The 17,273-nt window shown below is 35.4% G+C and overlaps 1 protein-coding gene across 9 annotated transcripts; it reads left to right on the top strand.

The window, feature by feature from the left end:
• The first annotated feature begins 2,516 nt into the window (after positions 1–2,516).
• LOC139973102 (uncharacterized) lies at positions 2,517–16,251 on the top strand. Of its 9 annotated transcripts, none has more exons than XM_071979518.1 (7): positions 2,518–2,793; positions 3,791–3,953; positions 6,401–6,492; positions 9,779–9,815; positions 10,665–10,726; positions 11,043–11,108; positions 12,126–16,251. In XM_071979518.1, exons 2-7 carry the CDS (start codon positions 3,899–3,901, stop codon positions 14,601–14,603), a joined length of 2,790 nt encoding a protein of 929 aa, XP_071835619.1. In that variant the 5' UTR covers positions 2,518–2,793; positions 3,791–3,898; the 3' UTR covers positions 14,604–16,251. The 9 variants fall into 9 exon arrangements, with proteins under 9 accessions (XP_071835615.1, XP_071835619.1, XP_071835617.1 ...); XM_071979516.1 differs by having other exon boundaries at positions 2,518–2,809; positions 12,126–16,250; XM_071979514.1 differs by lacking the exon at positions 3,791–3,953 and having other exon boundaries at positions 2,517–2,793; positions 9,715–9,815; positions 12,126–14,603.
• The last annotated feature ends 1,022 nt before the right edge of the window (positions 16,252–17,273 follow it).

Genomic DNA, 17,273 nt, shown 5'->3' on the forward strand with positions numbered 1-17,273 from the left:
CCCCCAAAAAAAAAAGGAATAAGAGAAGTGTTCAGTTATCTATTTTTGTATTTTGTGAGATGATCTAACTGCACCTCTTTGTAAATGAAAGAAGAAAAAAACAAAACCCAATAACTTTCATATGTTCGTTGAGTTATCGTAATATTCTTATACTTTTTGTATTAATTTTTATAAGCGTATTACATTCAATCTACTGACATTTTTAATGCTGCAATTCTTCATTGTTATCTTATCACATATTTTTATTCACCGATCTGATCTGCCTTATCACTTTACGTTATATAAATGGAGGATTTAATAGGCCTACTACTCAAAATATACGAACCCTGAAAACGAATTTGAAAGTTCAAAACTGAATTTGAAAGTTTCTTTGGAATGATAACTGAGCACAGAAGTAATGGACTATATACGTAAAGGATTTTTAGTAACCGACAATGTCGAAAACTCATCAAAAGCCCCCCCCCCCAAAAAAAAAAAAAGAATAAGAGAAGTCTTCAGTTATCTACTTTGTCTAGATAATCTAACTGCACCTCTTTGTAAAAGAAAAAAAAAACAGCCCAAAACCCAATAACTTTCATATGTTCGTTTAGTTTTTTAACATTATCTTTTTATTAATATTACATTCAATCTTCTAACAATTTTAATACTGCAATTTCTTCGCATTGTTATCTGCTCACATATTTTCATTCACCGATCTGATCTGCCTTATCACTTTACGTAATGTAAATGGAGGATAAAATATACGAACCCTGAAAACGCAAAGAATTTAAATGACGCACTGAAAATCATGAAGATAGTGGGGTGGCGAAATGGCGGAGTGTACGTGAAGATCTTTTCAATCTCCCTCCGACCCCCCGACCACAAACACCACACTCACAAGTCATTTTCTTTGTTTTAAATTTGATTAATATTACATTCAATCTTCTAACATTTTTAATACTGCAATTTCTTCGCATTGTTATCTGCTCACATATTTTCATTCACCGATCTGATCTGCCTTATCACTTTACGTAATGTAAATGGAGGATAAAAATATACGAACCCTGAAAACGCAAAGAATTTAAATGACGCACTGAAAATCATGAAAATAGTGGGGTGGCGAAATGGCGGAGTGTATGTGAAGTTCTTTTCAATCTCCCTCCGACCCCCCGACCACAAATTCCACACTCACAAGTCATTGACGGTATACTCATTTACCACAACTAATAAATATACTAAGCACAAGTTACAAATGTAAGCAAATGCGTAATAATTGTCAGGAATATAAAGCGGTGGTTTTCTGTCCATTGAAAGTTTAAACTAGTGTACCTTGTATACGACTGTAACGGTAACAAGTATGGCGTTGGTACTACCATACAAGTACTGCCCCCCCCCTCGCCCCCAAATCACACATTACACACCACATTATGTACTTGTTGATGGATAGTTCAGATTTCCTTTGAATGGAAACATTTTTACCAGCATACAGTAACTCGAAATATTTTGTTCCTTCTGTTTTATTACAATTGAACTGTTAAAGGGACTACCTGCTGACACCAAAGTTCCGAGACTAGCCTATGACAGAAGCCCAAATGGTCATAACAATATCCCAACTTTGAACGAGTTTGTCAACCTGTTTGGAACTTATCGGAACACTGTTGTGTATTTGCAGGATATTACAATAGGTTTGTGACATTATTTATGTCCACATCGTGATTTCAGGATGCATGTTCCTTCTTCCAAAAACTGCAAAGAATTCATAAAATACATGAACTTCCGACCATGCTCTGTCGCAGGACAAAATGACACATTTCTGTTGTGGAAACCAAACAGAAGATATATATGGTATCATCAACTGATTTCTTGTTATTCCTTACGTTTTCGTCGTTCTTACTTATATGTACGATCAAATTTAAGCTAAAAAATGCTGGCCCTCGGAGTCTTTATACGATTAAGAGAGAGAGAGAGAGAGACCATGAGCGTGATTCCTACAGACGAGTTATAACTAGCGACGCTCAGTCCGGGATGTCACTTTCTCTTTTCTCCTTGTCTGATTCGATGAAGCATCACACAATTGTTATTAAAACAACATACACTTTAAATGTCCCCTACGAAAAATGCAACAGATATTCAACCGACAATCTTGTATTTGATCATGGTTTTGGTCATATCATTTCATATTCTATTTGTATGATCCGTGTAATTCAATAATGAGAATTTATAGTGATGAAATTTACATAAGGCAAAAACAAAACCCCGAAATATAATGAGCAATTGACCTTCATATTGGCTGTTCTATGCAGTACTTTCTACACTGACTACTAGTCGCGAACTGACCATTTAATAGCAAATTGCAAAAGATCAATGCGATAACTAGTTCCCCCCCCCCCCCCGCCCTTTATACCACCTAACACCACCAAACACCCACATACTTTTTACGTAAGACCACATGGACTCCCTCCAGTACTCTACAGGGCCTTGGAGTCCCTGTAAACAACTATCTTAATCATTTGTACCCCCGTCCAGTAATAAATGTAGCCAAAGAAATGGCTCCACAATAGATCCGTAGTATGCAAAGCATGGATTCATTGTTAATATTCTTGACATTCCAGTTACTATGAATAGGAACAGTTCTCCGTACACGTTGCTATGCACCTGCGCACAAATAATCACGGGTTTTATTGGGTGGTATTTCTTATTACAATATGGTAGACCTCCCTGTAAACATTGGAACCAGTGAAGTACTGCACAAAGGGAGATATATCACACGATTGTCTGTTCGGATGAATGACTTTGGATACTTATATTGAAGAGGTACGATATTGAAGAGGTACGATACTACAACCAACATATATTTGTATAAACACACTGATTATATACAAGTGTAATTGTTAGCAGATCTTCCATAAACAGGCATATAGGCGTATCCTACATAGTGTGCGTGTCAACCAATGGTCAGTACCTTACCTGACTCGATGGGTACTTAGTTTGTGTATCTGCTATTATAATATTTCATAAGTAGTGCTTAGTAAGTCCATTGTTCGTTTTCTTTGCTTTTTCCTTGCTGCGCAATATACGTGGAGTTCCAAAGGTTGTTTGTAGTTGCATGCGTCACATTTTACTTAGAATCGCAAATCTGTCCGTGACAAAAGGGGAACTGTCTATTTAGTATTTCAGTAGGCCTATTTCTCTTTTCAGGATCTTTAAACACACAACGATAATAAAAAATATATTGTCGTGGAACTTAATATCAAACAGGAAGCTGCTGTTTTATCTAACAGAGAGGTCAAAGCCATGGCAGGTTTTTGATCGGATAGATTTGCCGTGATGAAAAGGAATAAATATCGCAAAGCAATATGTGCAACCTTACCTGTAAAAAAATGAACTAATGCGGCAGTAATTTATTCTGCGAACACATTGTTCCATAAAGAGAAAACTAAGTTCAAAAAATTAATATTTGAACTACCGAGTCACGTTCCATTAGGTTTTAATCGATTCTTACAGTATTCGATCGACACTGTCAGCCTCAGAGCTCATTTGCAATCTTCCAGATAACAGGCTTTTATGATACCAGTAAGGAAAACACTTTGCATGTTTGATTGTAAACTGATCAAGTTTTCAAATAACATCGAAAAAAATGGGGTCCCTAAACTCTATGGGATATCAACTATAATATACATTTGGTCCGTCTGGTCAAATTTTACGATGTCAAGAAGAGTGGGGGAGGGGGGGGGGTGGATGAACTGGGGGAACGGATGATGACGGTGGCATGAATAAATAGAGGTATTACTTCTAAACCATTCTATTCTAGACCCTGTTCTCAGTGATATTTTATGCTTACTGGTTTAGCGATGACCATTCACTGTATAGTCATACGAGGGCAGCATATATACATGCTCATCCACTAACATAAAACAACATGGACAGTGTATGCACCGTGGTAAACCAGGTGAATGAAAGGTCAACCAAATTTGGTAAGTAGCACAGTTCATATATATGAATATGCTATAATGTAGGGCTATATGAAACCTGAACCCTTCCTTATATAATATTGACAATATAATATTTTTCTGATATGTTGAGCTTTAATAATGTATTAGGCCCTTCTGTCACATATACCACATGAGACACATTCAGTTCATCAACACGGACTGGCTTTATATATATATATGTATATATATATATATATATATATATATATATATATATATATATATATATATATATATATATATATATGTATATATATATATATATATATATATATATATATATATATATATGTATGTATATATGTATATACATATAATAAATGTGTGTAATAAATATGTGTTTACAAAAATGAAACATTTCTGAAGCTTTATTAGCCAAACAGTTAAAACAAGTTAAAAATTTCAAAATAATTCGTGGTTTTACCCAAGTCTTGTCTTCATCATTGATATTAATATAGAGCTGCGTACAGGGCTCTGCCTAATAAACTATAAATAACGTCTGCTAAAGGTGAAATGGTCAAAATGAACTATGCATGTACATTGCACTGTTTACGTCAATTCTGAGTTTCTTGCATCGCAGTAATGTGTGGATAATGAAACCTGATACATAGATTGAAAGAGAATTCGTGACATGTTTGTTTTGTTAGAACTTTTTGGGACATCACTGCTAAATTCCTACCTTCATATTTTTAATAAAGGTTTTAATTTGGTGTCGTCTTTCCCTTGATCTAATCGGGTTGAAATGCTAGAACAGTGCAGGCGTAGGAAGCTTTACTTAAAAGCGTTGGGTAGAAAACGGGTGGGTTTTCGTTTGAAAGAATGAGTGTGAAAGACGATACGGTGGCCCAAATTAGACATTGGAATTTTCAACTTTTCAACTCAAAGTTTGTCTGACTATCTTTTACATTTTTTTTTTTTTAAAAATGGGAACAATTTATCGTCAAATGTCTCGCAATTTCGACTGTTTATGTTGACATTTTGTATTTTCCTATGCTTTATAGCGACTTTAACTATACATTGTGACATTTTCCTTGAAATTTCTACTTGAGTCTCCAAATCTTTAAATGTTGTATCTTTTCTCGTAACTTAAAGTCAAAGTTCCAGGGGACAAGTCAATATGTTGAAATTTTCTAATTTTGTTTCATCTGTAAACATAGACTATTTTAATTCAAACTTTTCTCGACTATGTACAAGAGACTCATCGTCGGAATTTCGAAGGGTATAAACGACGGGTTATGAGATATGTAAACGAAAAATGACTCATTGCCTGAGTACATGCATTGTAAAAACAGAAGGGTCAAAGTCATATTCTTGCCATCCATCCGCGTTGCAAAAAATGGGCAGTTGACCAGGCTGTGCCCCCGTTCTACGCCTATGATATTGTATGAACAAACATTCCGTTATTAGGTCAATACACTGTTAGGCTACCTCTTACAACGTACTGCTTTTGATCATTGCTTAGCAATTGCGTTAACAGAAATGAACTGCATCCTAAAATCCTTAAAGGACATACACATACTAGGAGAGTACCCTCGCCCTCTTTTTTTTTCGGCACGCGCAGAATAATTGAAAGTTGTTATTAGCACAATCTTGTGTGTAAACCTAACCATGCAAATAAATTTATAACCTACATACCGTATAATGTACCATTTCAAGTCAATTTTAAATTCTTGGATCCCCTACATGTCCACATATTCACGACCTTAGCACCTCAACATGTACCGTACGACCAGGAAGCTGCTAGAGTATTAGCTACCTGGTATACGACTATCAAATACTTCTGTGGTCACGACCAGCAGAATAGTGTGGTCGAATGTAACCACATCTGCTTCGGAACTACGGCAAACAGGAAACTATAAGTTCATTAACTGATGATCCCGACTAGTTCTGATAAATATAGTTTTACTGCAGGTACAACTTAGTCTATATCTTACATGGTGAAATCATAGTAAGGTTATTCAACGATAGCTAGAACTATAAGATTGCATCTTTCCCAAAGTGATGGTGTCAGACAGCAAGAACGATATGTATTGGCCCAATATTTCCCAAGCTTAGTTAATAAATATAATGTCAAGTATTTTCATAATTATATCATCTTTGCACATGAGCTCAGACACAACCAACTCCTTCCCTTCAAACTGGGCCAATATGAATCAAGCCGACAGCCTGGATGGATCATCGCTCTGATGAACCTTTTCCCGATAACTACTCTCCGGAAACGTTATTCTTGTTGTGACTAACCGCACTTGCCCGACGGCATTCAACTGTTTTGGACAACCGATTTCCCAACTATTGAAGATTCAAGCCATTCATTGGGGGGGGGGGGGGGACACCGAACACTCCCTGTGGCTACGTCCATACAGGTAATGACAAAGACTCATTATGTGGTTTTCTCTTCATTTTACTTTGTTTCAATTCATTTTTTGCAGTTAAAGAGGCACAACAGCAATGGAAAGAACGGGAAGAACTTATTTGCAATCATCGAAAGAGCTTATCAAAATTGTGGAATTTGGTCCATGAGGTACGACTTCGATGGCATACATGCTTTACTGCTAAATACATAATGCTTTACTGCTAAATACATATATGTATATATATATATATATATATATATATATATATATATATATATAGCGCCATCATATATAGCGCCATTATCAGTTGGCGCATAGCATAGTTTGAAATTTTTTGTTAGAAATGCCTCCCAGATGGCTGGAAATATGGCACTTCAAGGGCCTTGTAAGTTGCACTGAACATTCTTTATTTTGGGATCTCCTGTTTTAGAAGTTGACACCCCCCGCCCCCCCCCCCCCAATAGGTAAATTAGAAAAGATTCATTCAGTAAAATCACTTTGTAGGGGAACTAGGACTTAACAACACTTTACAATCGTTGCTTTATTCATTGTTTTACACATGCAATTGTAGATATTAAAGCACGCTAGGGCATTATGATGGTAGCCGTAGCCTATATATGCTGAGGGGAAGCAATATGGGGAATTTAGGTGTAAATTAATTGTTAGATATGTGTTATCATTGTTTGTTTTATATGCAGAAAATATACCTACTGTGGTGGTGATTGGGGGTGGGGGTGGGGGAGTGAGCTGAGTGGGCGGGCCATGTACGGGACTAGGGACCGCGGCCCCTAGTTAGTATGTTGTTGCAAAAGGCCCTGGTATATACGTATTCTTAGATGAAACATTGGGGCAATGATATATGGGCTACCAATAATACTAATAGGCCTACATAAAACATATAGACGTAAATACGAACTGTAATTTCAATATAGACTGCCAAACTGTTCATGTATATTAAATCTTAGGATTTAGCTCTTTACGTTTATTGTTATTCCAACAAAACTCGTGAAAACCAAAACAAACGCACGGTTATCGCATCCGCGATCGTGCATAGATGTGATTAGCTACCACCCAATATACCTGGCTTGATCAGTTTGTACTGTGAAAAAGAGAACCGTTAATCAATATAAACTGAAGTGTGTTACAACACCGTTACACATGTTAGACCTGTCAGCAGATGCTACTATGAAAAACATTGACGAATTGATTACTCAAAGGCTGTTTCAATTAATGACTGGTTACAAACAACAGACTGTCCCTATGTTTGACTAGTAAATATATATTTTAAAGATGGTTCAAATTGCAGGTTTTAAGCGTTTTGAGGTTAACTGTCATCCACTTTCTGTTAAACTGTGGACGAAATAATTGACGAAACCTTTAGAGTTATCCGGTTAGTCCAGTCAATCATTATGGCAAATTATTGTTTTTTTATTTTATTTTCCCCACATGTTAGTTAGTCCTCCTCAGTAGGCACTGGTCATAAATGTTACACATGTTAAGAGATTATAACACATCAGTTTTAATTGATAAACGGGTAATCACTATTACCAGTTTACCTGATTAACGGGTACTCACCTTTACCAGTTTATGTAATAAATCTAGGAGAAGTAGCTGAATGAGCGGTAAAGATATACCGTGTGTCTTTTATGAACGCCATTCATATAATGCGTACCTAGAATTAGGTTTTACACTACTGTCTTATGAAATCAGAAGAAATGATGACATTTCATTAAAACTAACTGACATACAGCATACTGTACAGTCGTTTACATTATCGTAGGCCTATACTTTCATTTAGGAAGTGGAAATCACGGGGGAGGAAGCTTCCCCTGTACCCAGGAGGGTACATCCCTAGCTGTCATCGAATTAACATTGCCTCAGTTCGAGAGTATTTACAATCGTTGTTCGTCCATGGTCCTGCAGAAAAAAATCCATTCTTCATTTTTACAAAGTTTAAGAATCTTGCGGCCGGGAATTAATCAGTTTCAAACTGATCGATATATCTCGTTACAGGAAAATTTCGGTGCACTATGCATAATTTGTGCAACTATTTAAATGCCATGCTGTACTGCTCTGGTTTTGGAATGTTTTATTTCGGTCTCTTCAGTACTTCACATATAGATGAACTTGAACTTAAATGCGTTGGAAGATGTGTTTATTAACATGCACAATAGCTCACAGTCAGAGACCCAATGAAAATGAACTAAAGCAACTATAGGCGACTGATGTTAGTAACTAAGAAAATTAACGAAACATGATGTTGCGTTGTTTCACTATACTAATTAGCTAAACGTACACTACTCAAGTTTACCTAATCAAATACCAACACAATAACAGCATTTTATCTTATCAAAAGAGGGACGGAATGCGTTAGTTTATAATTCAGAGGTAAACTAAAGATGGGTTGTAATATATGGATACTCATGACGTGGTATAAAATAAAACTTGTTCATTATAGTTGATGGGTCTGTGTTTAATAAATGAAGTACAACCAAGAAATACAAATAGAATAAATGACTGAATTAAAACAAACAAAAATAAAATGATTCATGACGAAATAAAACCACAGATATCAACTCATGGCAGCGTCCCTGATCAGTAATCATTGGTTAAAACTAATTCAACACTGTTGAAACTTTAAAAAAAATTTTGTTTGTATTCTTCATGAAATTAAATATCCAGTTTCACAATGCTGTAAAATAATTTGTACGACTTTCAATCAGCATCTTGCACGAGTCATCAACTTTTTTGTTATTTGACAAATATTTTGGTTTAAAACAATGTTATGATATAGCTTCATGATTATATCAAGGAAATGGCTTGTACCAGTTAGAAAGCGAGAACAAGTACACTGCAAACTCACTTACATGTTTTTTACAATCGGGATATGCTATATAATATTGGCAAATTTATATAGCTGATGTCCTGTAGAAAGCATAATAAATGTATAAATATGTCAATGTAGCTAAAAGTTAATGGAATGCTCGGTGCGGTAAACACATCCACATAGAAATGAATGAGATCTCAAATATTTGTTATGCTAATTGAATGTGTATTCGGCATTTGGTCGTTCATTTTGTTCGATAATGTTTATTCAACACACTGAATAAAGGCCTTTCGAATAATACAAAAAATGTGACCTTGTGATTATCGTAATACCCTCCTATAGTATAACAGACTCCACTCGAGACATTCCATCGCTGCAAATAATATGATTCTGTTAAAAATATGCACAACGTGTACGTTGTTTAGATAATTTGCTAACGATTATTAATTATATATCGTCTTGTCAGTACAATAAATAATACTAAATATAATATTTCACACAATAATCTCGATAAACCCGATTATACGGAAACCATGCATGATACTTTATTGCATTGTTTCAGGTACATATTACCCAGTTGTGAAGACATATTCTCATCTTTGATCTCATTTCTTGTTTGGTCACAGGCACACAGCTTGAATAAGGATCATTCGGACACACTCGGTAATTAACTTATATCAACACAGAATTGAAACCAAAAACTATTTGAAGGATTTTTTGTTTTTGCTTTATATTTTCTCTTTCAGGGTATCTAGATGTATGTGAGACAACTTTGTTAACAATTATGGTTTCTATTCAAAATCTGTCTCATTTCTATTACTATTAGATATATATCAAGACTTAAAGTTTATGTGATAAGTTATAATTTTCAAACCAATCTCTTGTAATGCAAGTAAGTGTTTTGATAAGAACCCTGTTTAATTGATTTCACAAACTGACTTGTCGATTCAGTGGACAAGATAGTCTTCGCATTCCTACCTTTTCTTCTGTTAAATAGTATTATTTTGAAAATATAGAATGTAACTGCAAGCAGATTTTTAGTTTGATCAAAATGTTTTCGTAAGTGTATATATAAAAATTGCACAATTACCCAAACTTGGCCTTCTTTTCCACCCGACGTTTTCACCAATTGAATGTAATTGAGTGAGTAATTATATCATTTGCTCCAACATTTCGCCGATCAGACACTTTTTCAGATAGTAGTATAATAACTATGTAAATGTAATTTCAAAAGTTAATTCTTTTAAATTTTTGTTTTACTGCTTGAACTGAAACTTGACTAAGCAAACTAATGGGTTACTTTACTAAATAAATGTTACTTAAAATGCATAAACCTTCCAAGCATCACCAAATCAGCTTACAGAAGAATAAAATGCATCGAAACATAATAATTATAGCGTACTTAGAAGATGATGACAGTTACCTGCTGAACATAAATCCGTAAATTATTGAGCATATTGAAATGGTTTTTATTACTCTCGGTATAGTTCATACTACTTTATATTCACTTAGAATACGAGGAAGCTATCGATGTAGCCACTGATACCGTGGAAGACATTGTCAGCGAATTAAAAGTGAGTTTTGCTATCTCTTTGCAATCTTTTGGTATCTTTTTTTGAATATTTTTGGCATCTTTTGGAAAAATAAATAATGATTAAATTTTAGTGATTAGTATATTTCATGATGCCAACATTTCTCGATTCTATTCGCATATATAACTTTGACCGAAATGTTTTCAATATTATTATGTGAATTGGTATTACAAATATGAATTTATCAGGATATTATCGCATTTCAAAAATCAAAATCGCCTTTAAAATGTTACCCGCTTGGAATATTTTTTTCTTCTTCAGACAGTGACACAAATACATTTTTTTCTTATCCCTGTAGGTGAAAAATAAAAGGCTACGGATGTTGCACTCAAACTTATCCAGCCAAAAACTTCCCGGACTTAAAGCAAGTATTACCTACTTATTTCTTTGTTTGCAGTAAGCCTATAAAATTTAAGGTTATTAATAAATATGACGTTAGAGTGGTATAAATTCCAATAGAGGATTGTGATATGTCATTGTACATTATTTAATTACAAAAAAAAATCTTTTCATCACTTTAACAATGCACTACAGTTAGTTGATGACCATAATTCATCAAAGATTGCTTGCCCATGAAATCCCTCTATTCCGTTTAACTTGGATATAATCATATACATCAGTTCTGCAAAAAGAGGCAAAGTCCAATATTATCATGGCAGAATGATTTTCGACCAGTAAAGGAGAAACGAAAAGAAGTCATAGCCGTTATTTCTTCGCTAACGATAAACATAATAATGTTAAAACAACTCCGAACATCTATAAATAATTGCTGAGTGGGAGATATTATATTTTATGTAGTCTTTCATCTACAAGGTGGAGTACTTGATCAAGTATAACGCTATCATTGCTTATTTCCCGTTCTCATAAACCCATTGTGCTACAAGATTAATGGTTAACTTCATTAATGACTTTGTTGAAAGCTATTTTTTGGTGGAGCTAGTGTGTTCGAATATTTTCACTATAACGACGTTAAAAGAAAAACGAAGGGAGACTATGAAATGTCACCCCGCTAATGACTAATGACACCCACATTGGTTCACATTGCAACGGCTTATTAAGTACCGCCCGATTTTGATTTATATTGAGTGAAAAGTTATTGAATAAATGTTTCGCTAATAGTTGTAATACTTTCCTTAGATGTATTTTGCTATTACACGAATGCTTAGCGTGCCTATTTATACCAGTACATGCCTATATTACATGAGTGCAGGCAAGTCAATGGTTGACGTAAAATGGTCTGTGTCATTTGATATTTATCTTTGAAGTACAGACATCTTCTGCATAAACATAAACAATATTGTACCTTTTAATGTTTAAATGTATTTATTTAATTCACTACACGTCTTATACAAAATCTGCACATAATCTTGATCTCTTACAGATTTGCCCACTGTTTGCCCCAAGCTGGCACCCTACTGAATTTTACAAAAAAATTCTTGATTTTAGTTCCTTGACATTGAAGGTTATCCTCAATCCGGGAAGTAGAGAAAAACCAAAAACATTTGAAGAAGGAGCATTAATGTACTACGATACATACTTCGCACAGCTTACAACATTCACTATTCCCACTGTCGACTCCTTCAAAATTACTGGACAAGCGGAAAACGAAAGTTGCAACGAAATGAAACCACAAAAGAAACGTGGTAGAAAAAAGGAAGGACGTGAATCCACCACAGACCAAGCACCAAGCGAAAGTGATTTAGTGACACATCTCAAAGTTGTGACCTTGGAGGAGGCGGTAAAAAAGCAAGAGCTCCACCACATACCCGATGATGAACTCGGCGAAAAGGTTCGGGAAGTTGTTATAGCAGATCGCAAAGGTAAACGAGCCAACGCGCACGTCACGTCCATTATAGAAAAGTGGGGCGTCGAGCAAGGTGAAAAAATGATGATCATGTCGGAGCTAAAATTTCATGATAATTCCAAAGGTGAATTAACAAACTACAATGGTGATTTCGACGTTTTTATAATAAGCCAGCGGTACGGCATACTCTTTTTCCAAGTTAAGGGCGTAGAGGCAAGAGACAATAGCAACACTCAAAATGTAATCGACAAAGTACAAGATGCTTGGAAACAAGTCCTAAAGGATGTTGCATTTCTACGAGAATCCAACCGGGATCTTCCTTTTATGTTAAATGTTTCCGTACACACCTATGTTGCTGTGCCAAACATAACGAAGGATGATCTCGATACCATTGGTATATGTCCCCATCATAGACGTACCATACTATGCGGTGGTGATATGGAGGACATTTTGACCTTTGATTCTTGGATGAAGGATAGGCTATCAAATCATGACGACAGACAAAATTGCTTCTCAAACGAAGATTACAGACTTATTTGCTCTCGATACTTAGCCCTAGTCGCTAAAGTAAATTTCCCAAGTCGGGCGACCGTTATCAAGAAAACCCGAGGTCTCGTAAGTGCAACTAATTATGGTAACAAAGACAAATTGTGGGCAATTCTTACACCGGAACAACTTCAGGCAATCTACGATCAAGAATCACTCAAATTAATTACGGGAGAGTTCGGAACTGGTAAAAGTTTAATGTTAGTCACGAAAGCAAAGCAACTGGCTGTGGCTGAATGCTTCGTATACCTGATAACATTCGCCGGTGTAGGAACCGATGTCAACTGCTACCATCAAACAAATTGCTTTTCAGTCCAGCAATTGCGAATGATGATGGGTGAAATTCCAACAAATATAAGGTTATGTGAAATCTCCGAAATAATCACGGAATATCTGAGGACCAATACTGAACCTTGGACTGCCATTACAGGGGACTTGTTGGAGGAATTATTCCAGTTTATGTCTAAAAGACATTCGGGAAATTCCGTTCATTTCCTGTTTGACGAAGTGCCTTGTTATATGTTCCAAAGTTGTCATCAGACACTGATAGATCTCGCACGGAAATACAAAGATAGCTGTTTGTGGTTTGTGCTTGCGACTCATTCACACAAGGCAACGCAATTCCAATTATCGGATAGTCAGTGGTTTAAAACCATGATGTCAGAAGGATACAGTTATACGCCCTTGACATCAAGTATGCGTGTACCTGCAAATGTGTACCAGATGGTCCAAATTATCAGAGGGAACGAGGATCCGACCTCTGCCAAAAAGCAACGATGCGGTCATGTTGTCGATGGACCAAAGCCTTTGGTATTTATTATGCCAGAATGTATTTGTCCCGATGAGATCAAATGTGAATCAATTTTTGCTTGCAACTGCTTAGTTGATAGAATGAAGGAGACGGTCAAGAAGATTTTCCAAATCCTCGACCCAACGGGAGCAGCAATCGAAAGTAGCGAGTACTCAATCCTTGTGGGTTGTTTTGTAGGGACAAGTTTCCAACATGATCTCTGCACGAATCTGAGACAGGCATTTCGATTAAATAAGAAAGAACTTATGTTTAACTTGACCTCAGCAGCAAATGCGAAGTTGCCACCCCCAAATGCCGCTTATGAAAATGTTAAGGCAATATTTAATGTGTATGACAGATATACTTACATAGGATGTGAAAACAGCGTGATAATTGATATTGATCCATATTCCCTGCATCAGTGTGGATTCGGTAACCAGTGGACCTATGCCACAATGCCCTTCACCAGGACCGTCTCACAATACGTACTATTCACATGGCCTAAAGATGAAGCTTCTAGGTTGTGGCATAGTGACCTGAGAGGTCACGATGACCTTACAGTCAAAAGGGTGGAATCAGGACAAATAACTGAAGAGATGCGCGACATTCGATACAAAATGACAGCTAGCGCTCGGCAAAGTCGGGGAGAATGTCTTGACAAACTTATTTCTTCTAATGCCGTTATAGTTCATCCGGTTAGCCTCCCGAAAGAAGTCTAAACAGCAAAGGATATGGAAAGAAAGAAGGATCACATATCATAAACAGAAATTAAAACTATGTGTCTGGCTGAAAGAGCAGTCAATCAGAACATGAATTCAATGATTTTAGCTGTCGGTCTTGGCTCAATAAAAACGTAGCAAACGAATAAATATAAAATTAATTTGTGTAAGCCAAACTTGTTTCGCAAATGTTTTGTAATATCTTGCCAGGGTTATGCTATTTGATGAGACAAACGTGGCGTTCCGTACTATTATGTGATTCTTCCTGAGATGTAAAGCTAAACGACAAATTGGTCTCAATGCTGTTATGTTCGTAAATAATTGTAGCTTCAATTAGTAGGACATACAGACTTCTAAATACATATTTCGGCTAAAGTCTTTCGTTGCTTTCAAGTTAAATCAATGTGGTCGGTATTATAATGTATCGTAAACTCATACAAGGCATGAACAGTGAACACTTTAATTCTATACCGAGAAATAAGCTATATTTATTGTTGCCATTAGCCGACTGAATTATATCGTAAGGGGAGGGGGTGAGTGGTGGCTGAGATAAACCAAAGAAACATATAGGCTACAATAGAACACTGGAATTTTAAAGTGTATTATTGTGTTATCCTTATCATGGTATGCATATATCCACATGGAGTAGGGTATATTTTAGAACTTGAAATCTGTCTGAAGTCTCATTTGACTTAATATTTCTGGGATAGGTAATTATTATAAATTGTGAAAACTTCGACAGTTAAATTATCTTCTAGTAATTTCTTATAATTTAAGATGCTATATCATGGAACCATTAAATTGAGTTGCATCACTGCCAGTTATATGAATTTGCTAACGTTGAAATAAAAACGTTAACACATTTCCACGCATCAGTTATTGCAAAAACAGTTTAATAATGCAACCGACGTTATAATGAAATGTTAAGGTGTAATAACCGTCTTGTATATGTAAAAATGGGTTATGATTGTAACAAAATGTTGTTAACTTATTTTATAGTCTTTTTGAGAATTTAGAGAAAATAAAAGAATTCGGTCAGTTTAATTCGTCATTAACAATGTTTATGCGTAATGCCCAAAGCAACTGTGAGCAAGAGAATGCTGCTAATTGAATCAAGTACTGCTCAAAAGTATAATATGGCAATTTCCACATCTTATACAAAGTTGACCGGATTTAGATAATTCCAAAGGAATTAAATTGAGAGAAAACAAGACACGGATACAAGTACGTAGCACTGTTCGCTAAGTTTGTCTTACGTGTAGCCTATATTTAACAATCTTGTTATGTTATTATCTGTGTTCAAGTTTATATTACTTTACCGTGTGTGAAGGTCAGAACCCATGGCCGACTGCGACTTATTTATGTTAGAAATATTTCGTATTTTAGATTGTATTATGTAACTTATATGTGACAATAACTTTTAATTATTAAAAGTGCTAAACTGATACAAATTAGCCACCCAAATCTTTAAGCATGACTTTAGGCAACAAATTCATTCGCGTTGTTGTAGACCATTAACAAATACTGGTATCAATCTAGGTTAAACTTCGTTTAACTTCACTTAATGAACTAAAGTGACTTGACTTTATAGCCTAATTCACAGACCGTCAGGTTCGATCCTCAGATGCAACACAAAATTCAATGAGAAAGCATAAGACAAATGATCTGAAATGATTACAATCTATTACAATTTTGTCAAAACAAAATAGTGATGAACGTTATATTGGTGTGCTCTGGTGTTTAGTTAAAAGAAAATGCTTTGGTTGAGGTATTAGAATTTCAACAAAAGAAAAATAACTGACTATCAATATTCATTTTGGGCCTACACTGAGGAACCAATGTCATCATCAAACTAAACTTAAAGGAGCATTCAAAAGATGAAGCATATCCTAACGAAAAATATATCGAAAACGTAATAGCTATAGAAACATTACTGGCACTCAACTCTATCTGTGTTTCGTGGACTACAACATATCAAGACTTAAATTCTGCCTGAAGTGTTCCTTAAAATCTATTTGATTACATTCGCACGATTCATTATTGTTTGGAAGATGCAGTACATGTGTTGTAGACGTGCACATATATTGGCGCTGTCCAAGAACATATAAAAACAGCTTCTATTTATTTGCTAGGGTACTGACTTTTAGGCAAGTTTTCAAAGTTGTAATCTTAGAACTAGTATACTGTTGAGCCATTTTCGTAAAATTGAATATAACAAATAGCATTGGCGACTTTGAAATTGCTAAAGATATCCATTGTGTGACAAGCATTACTAGAAAAACAAACCAATTTTTAAAGCGGACCTATATCATTAATAATCTTGTACATAATGCAATGTTTCCAATAGCTTATGGTATCATTTGGTTTTATTTTGTTTTTCAACTTGAGCGACTAAGATAAAGCTCAAACTAAACTTTTTTGACCCATCAGCCGGTGACTTTTGAGATGTTGCCGGGCTATTCGCTTTAAGTGCTCTGATAAAGCTGAGGTAACAACTTAGAGAAGGATGAAACATAATTGATCAAGAAAGGTGTTTATGATTTCATTTTAGTCTGTGATGGTATGAGAGTAGTTAAGGATATGGACACGCAGTTAAAGTATGCATTCTGGTTTGAATGTCATTCTTTACAATTGTTCATATTGCGGTATATAATTCCACTAAGGATCAAG

Source organism: Apostichopus japonicus, chromosome 9 (assembly GCF_037975245.1).
Source record: "Apostichopus japonicus isolate 1M-3 chromosome 9, ASM3797524v1, whole genome shotgun sequence".
NCBI classification, from domain to species: Eukaryota; Metazoa; Echinodermata; class Holothuroidea; order Aspidochirotida; family Stichopodidae; genus Apostichopus; species Apostichopus japonicus.

Bases quoted from the DNA above. Each gene is read 5' to 3' on its own strand.
- LOC139973102 (XM_071979514.1), top strand. From the start codon at position 2,767: ATGACTTTGGATACTTATATTGAAGAG. The intron at 9,816-10,664 runs GTAATTAACTTA...ATATTCACTTAG, and splicing joins GGATCATTCGGACACACTCG to AATACGAGGAAGCTATCGAT. The intron at 10,727-11,042 runs GTGAGTTTTGCT...TTATCCCTGTAG, and splicing joins ACATTGTCAGCGAATTAAAA to GTGAAAAATAAAAGGCTACG.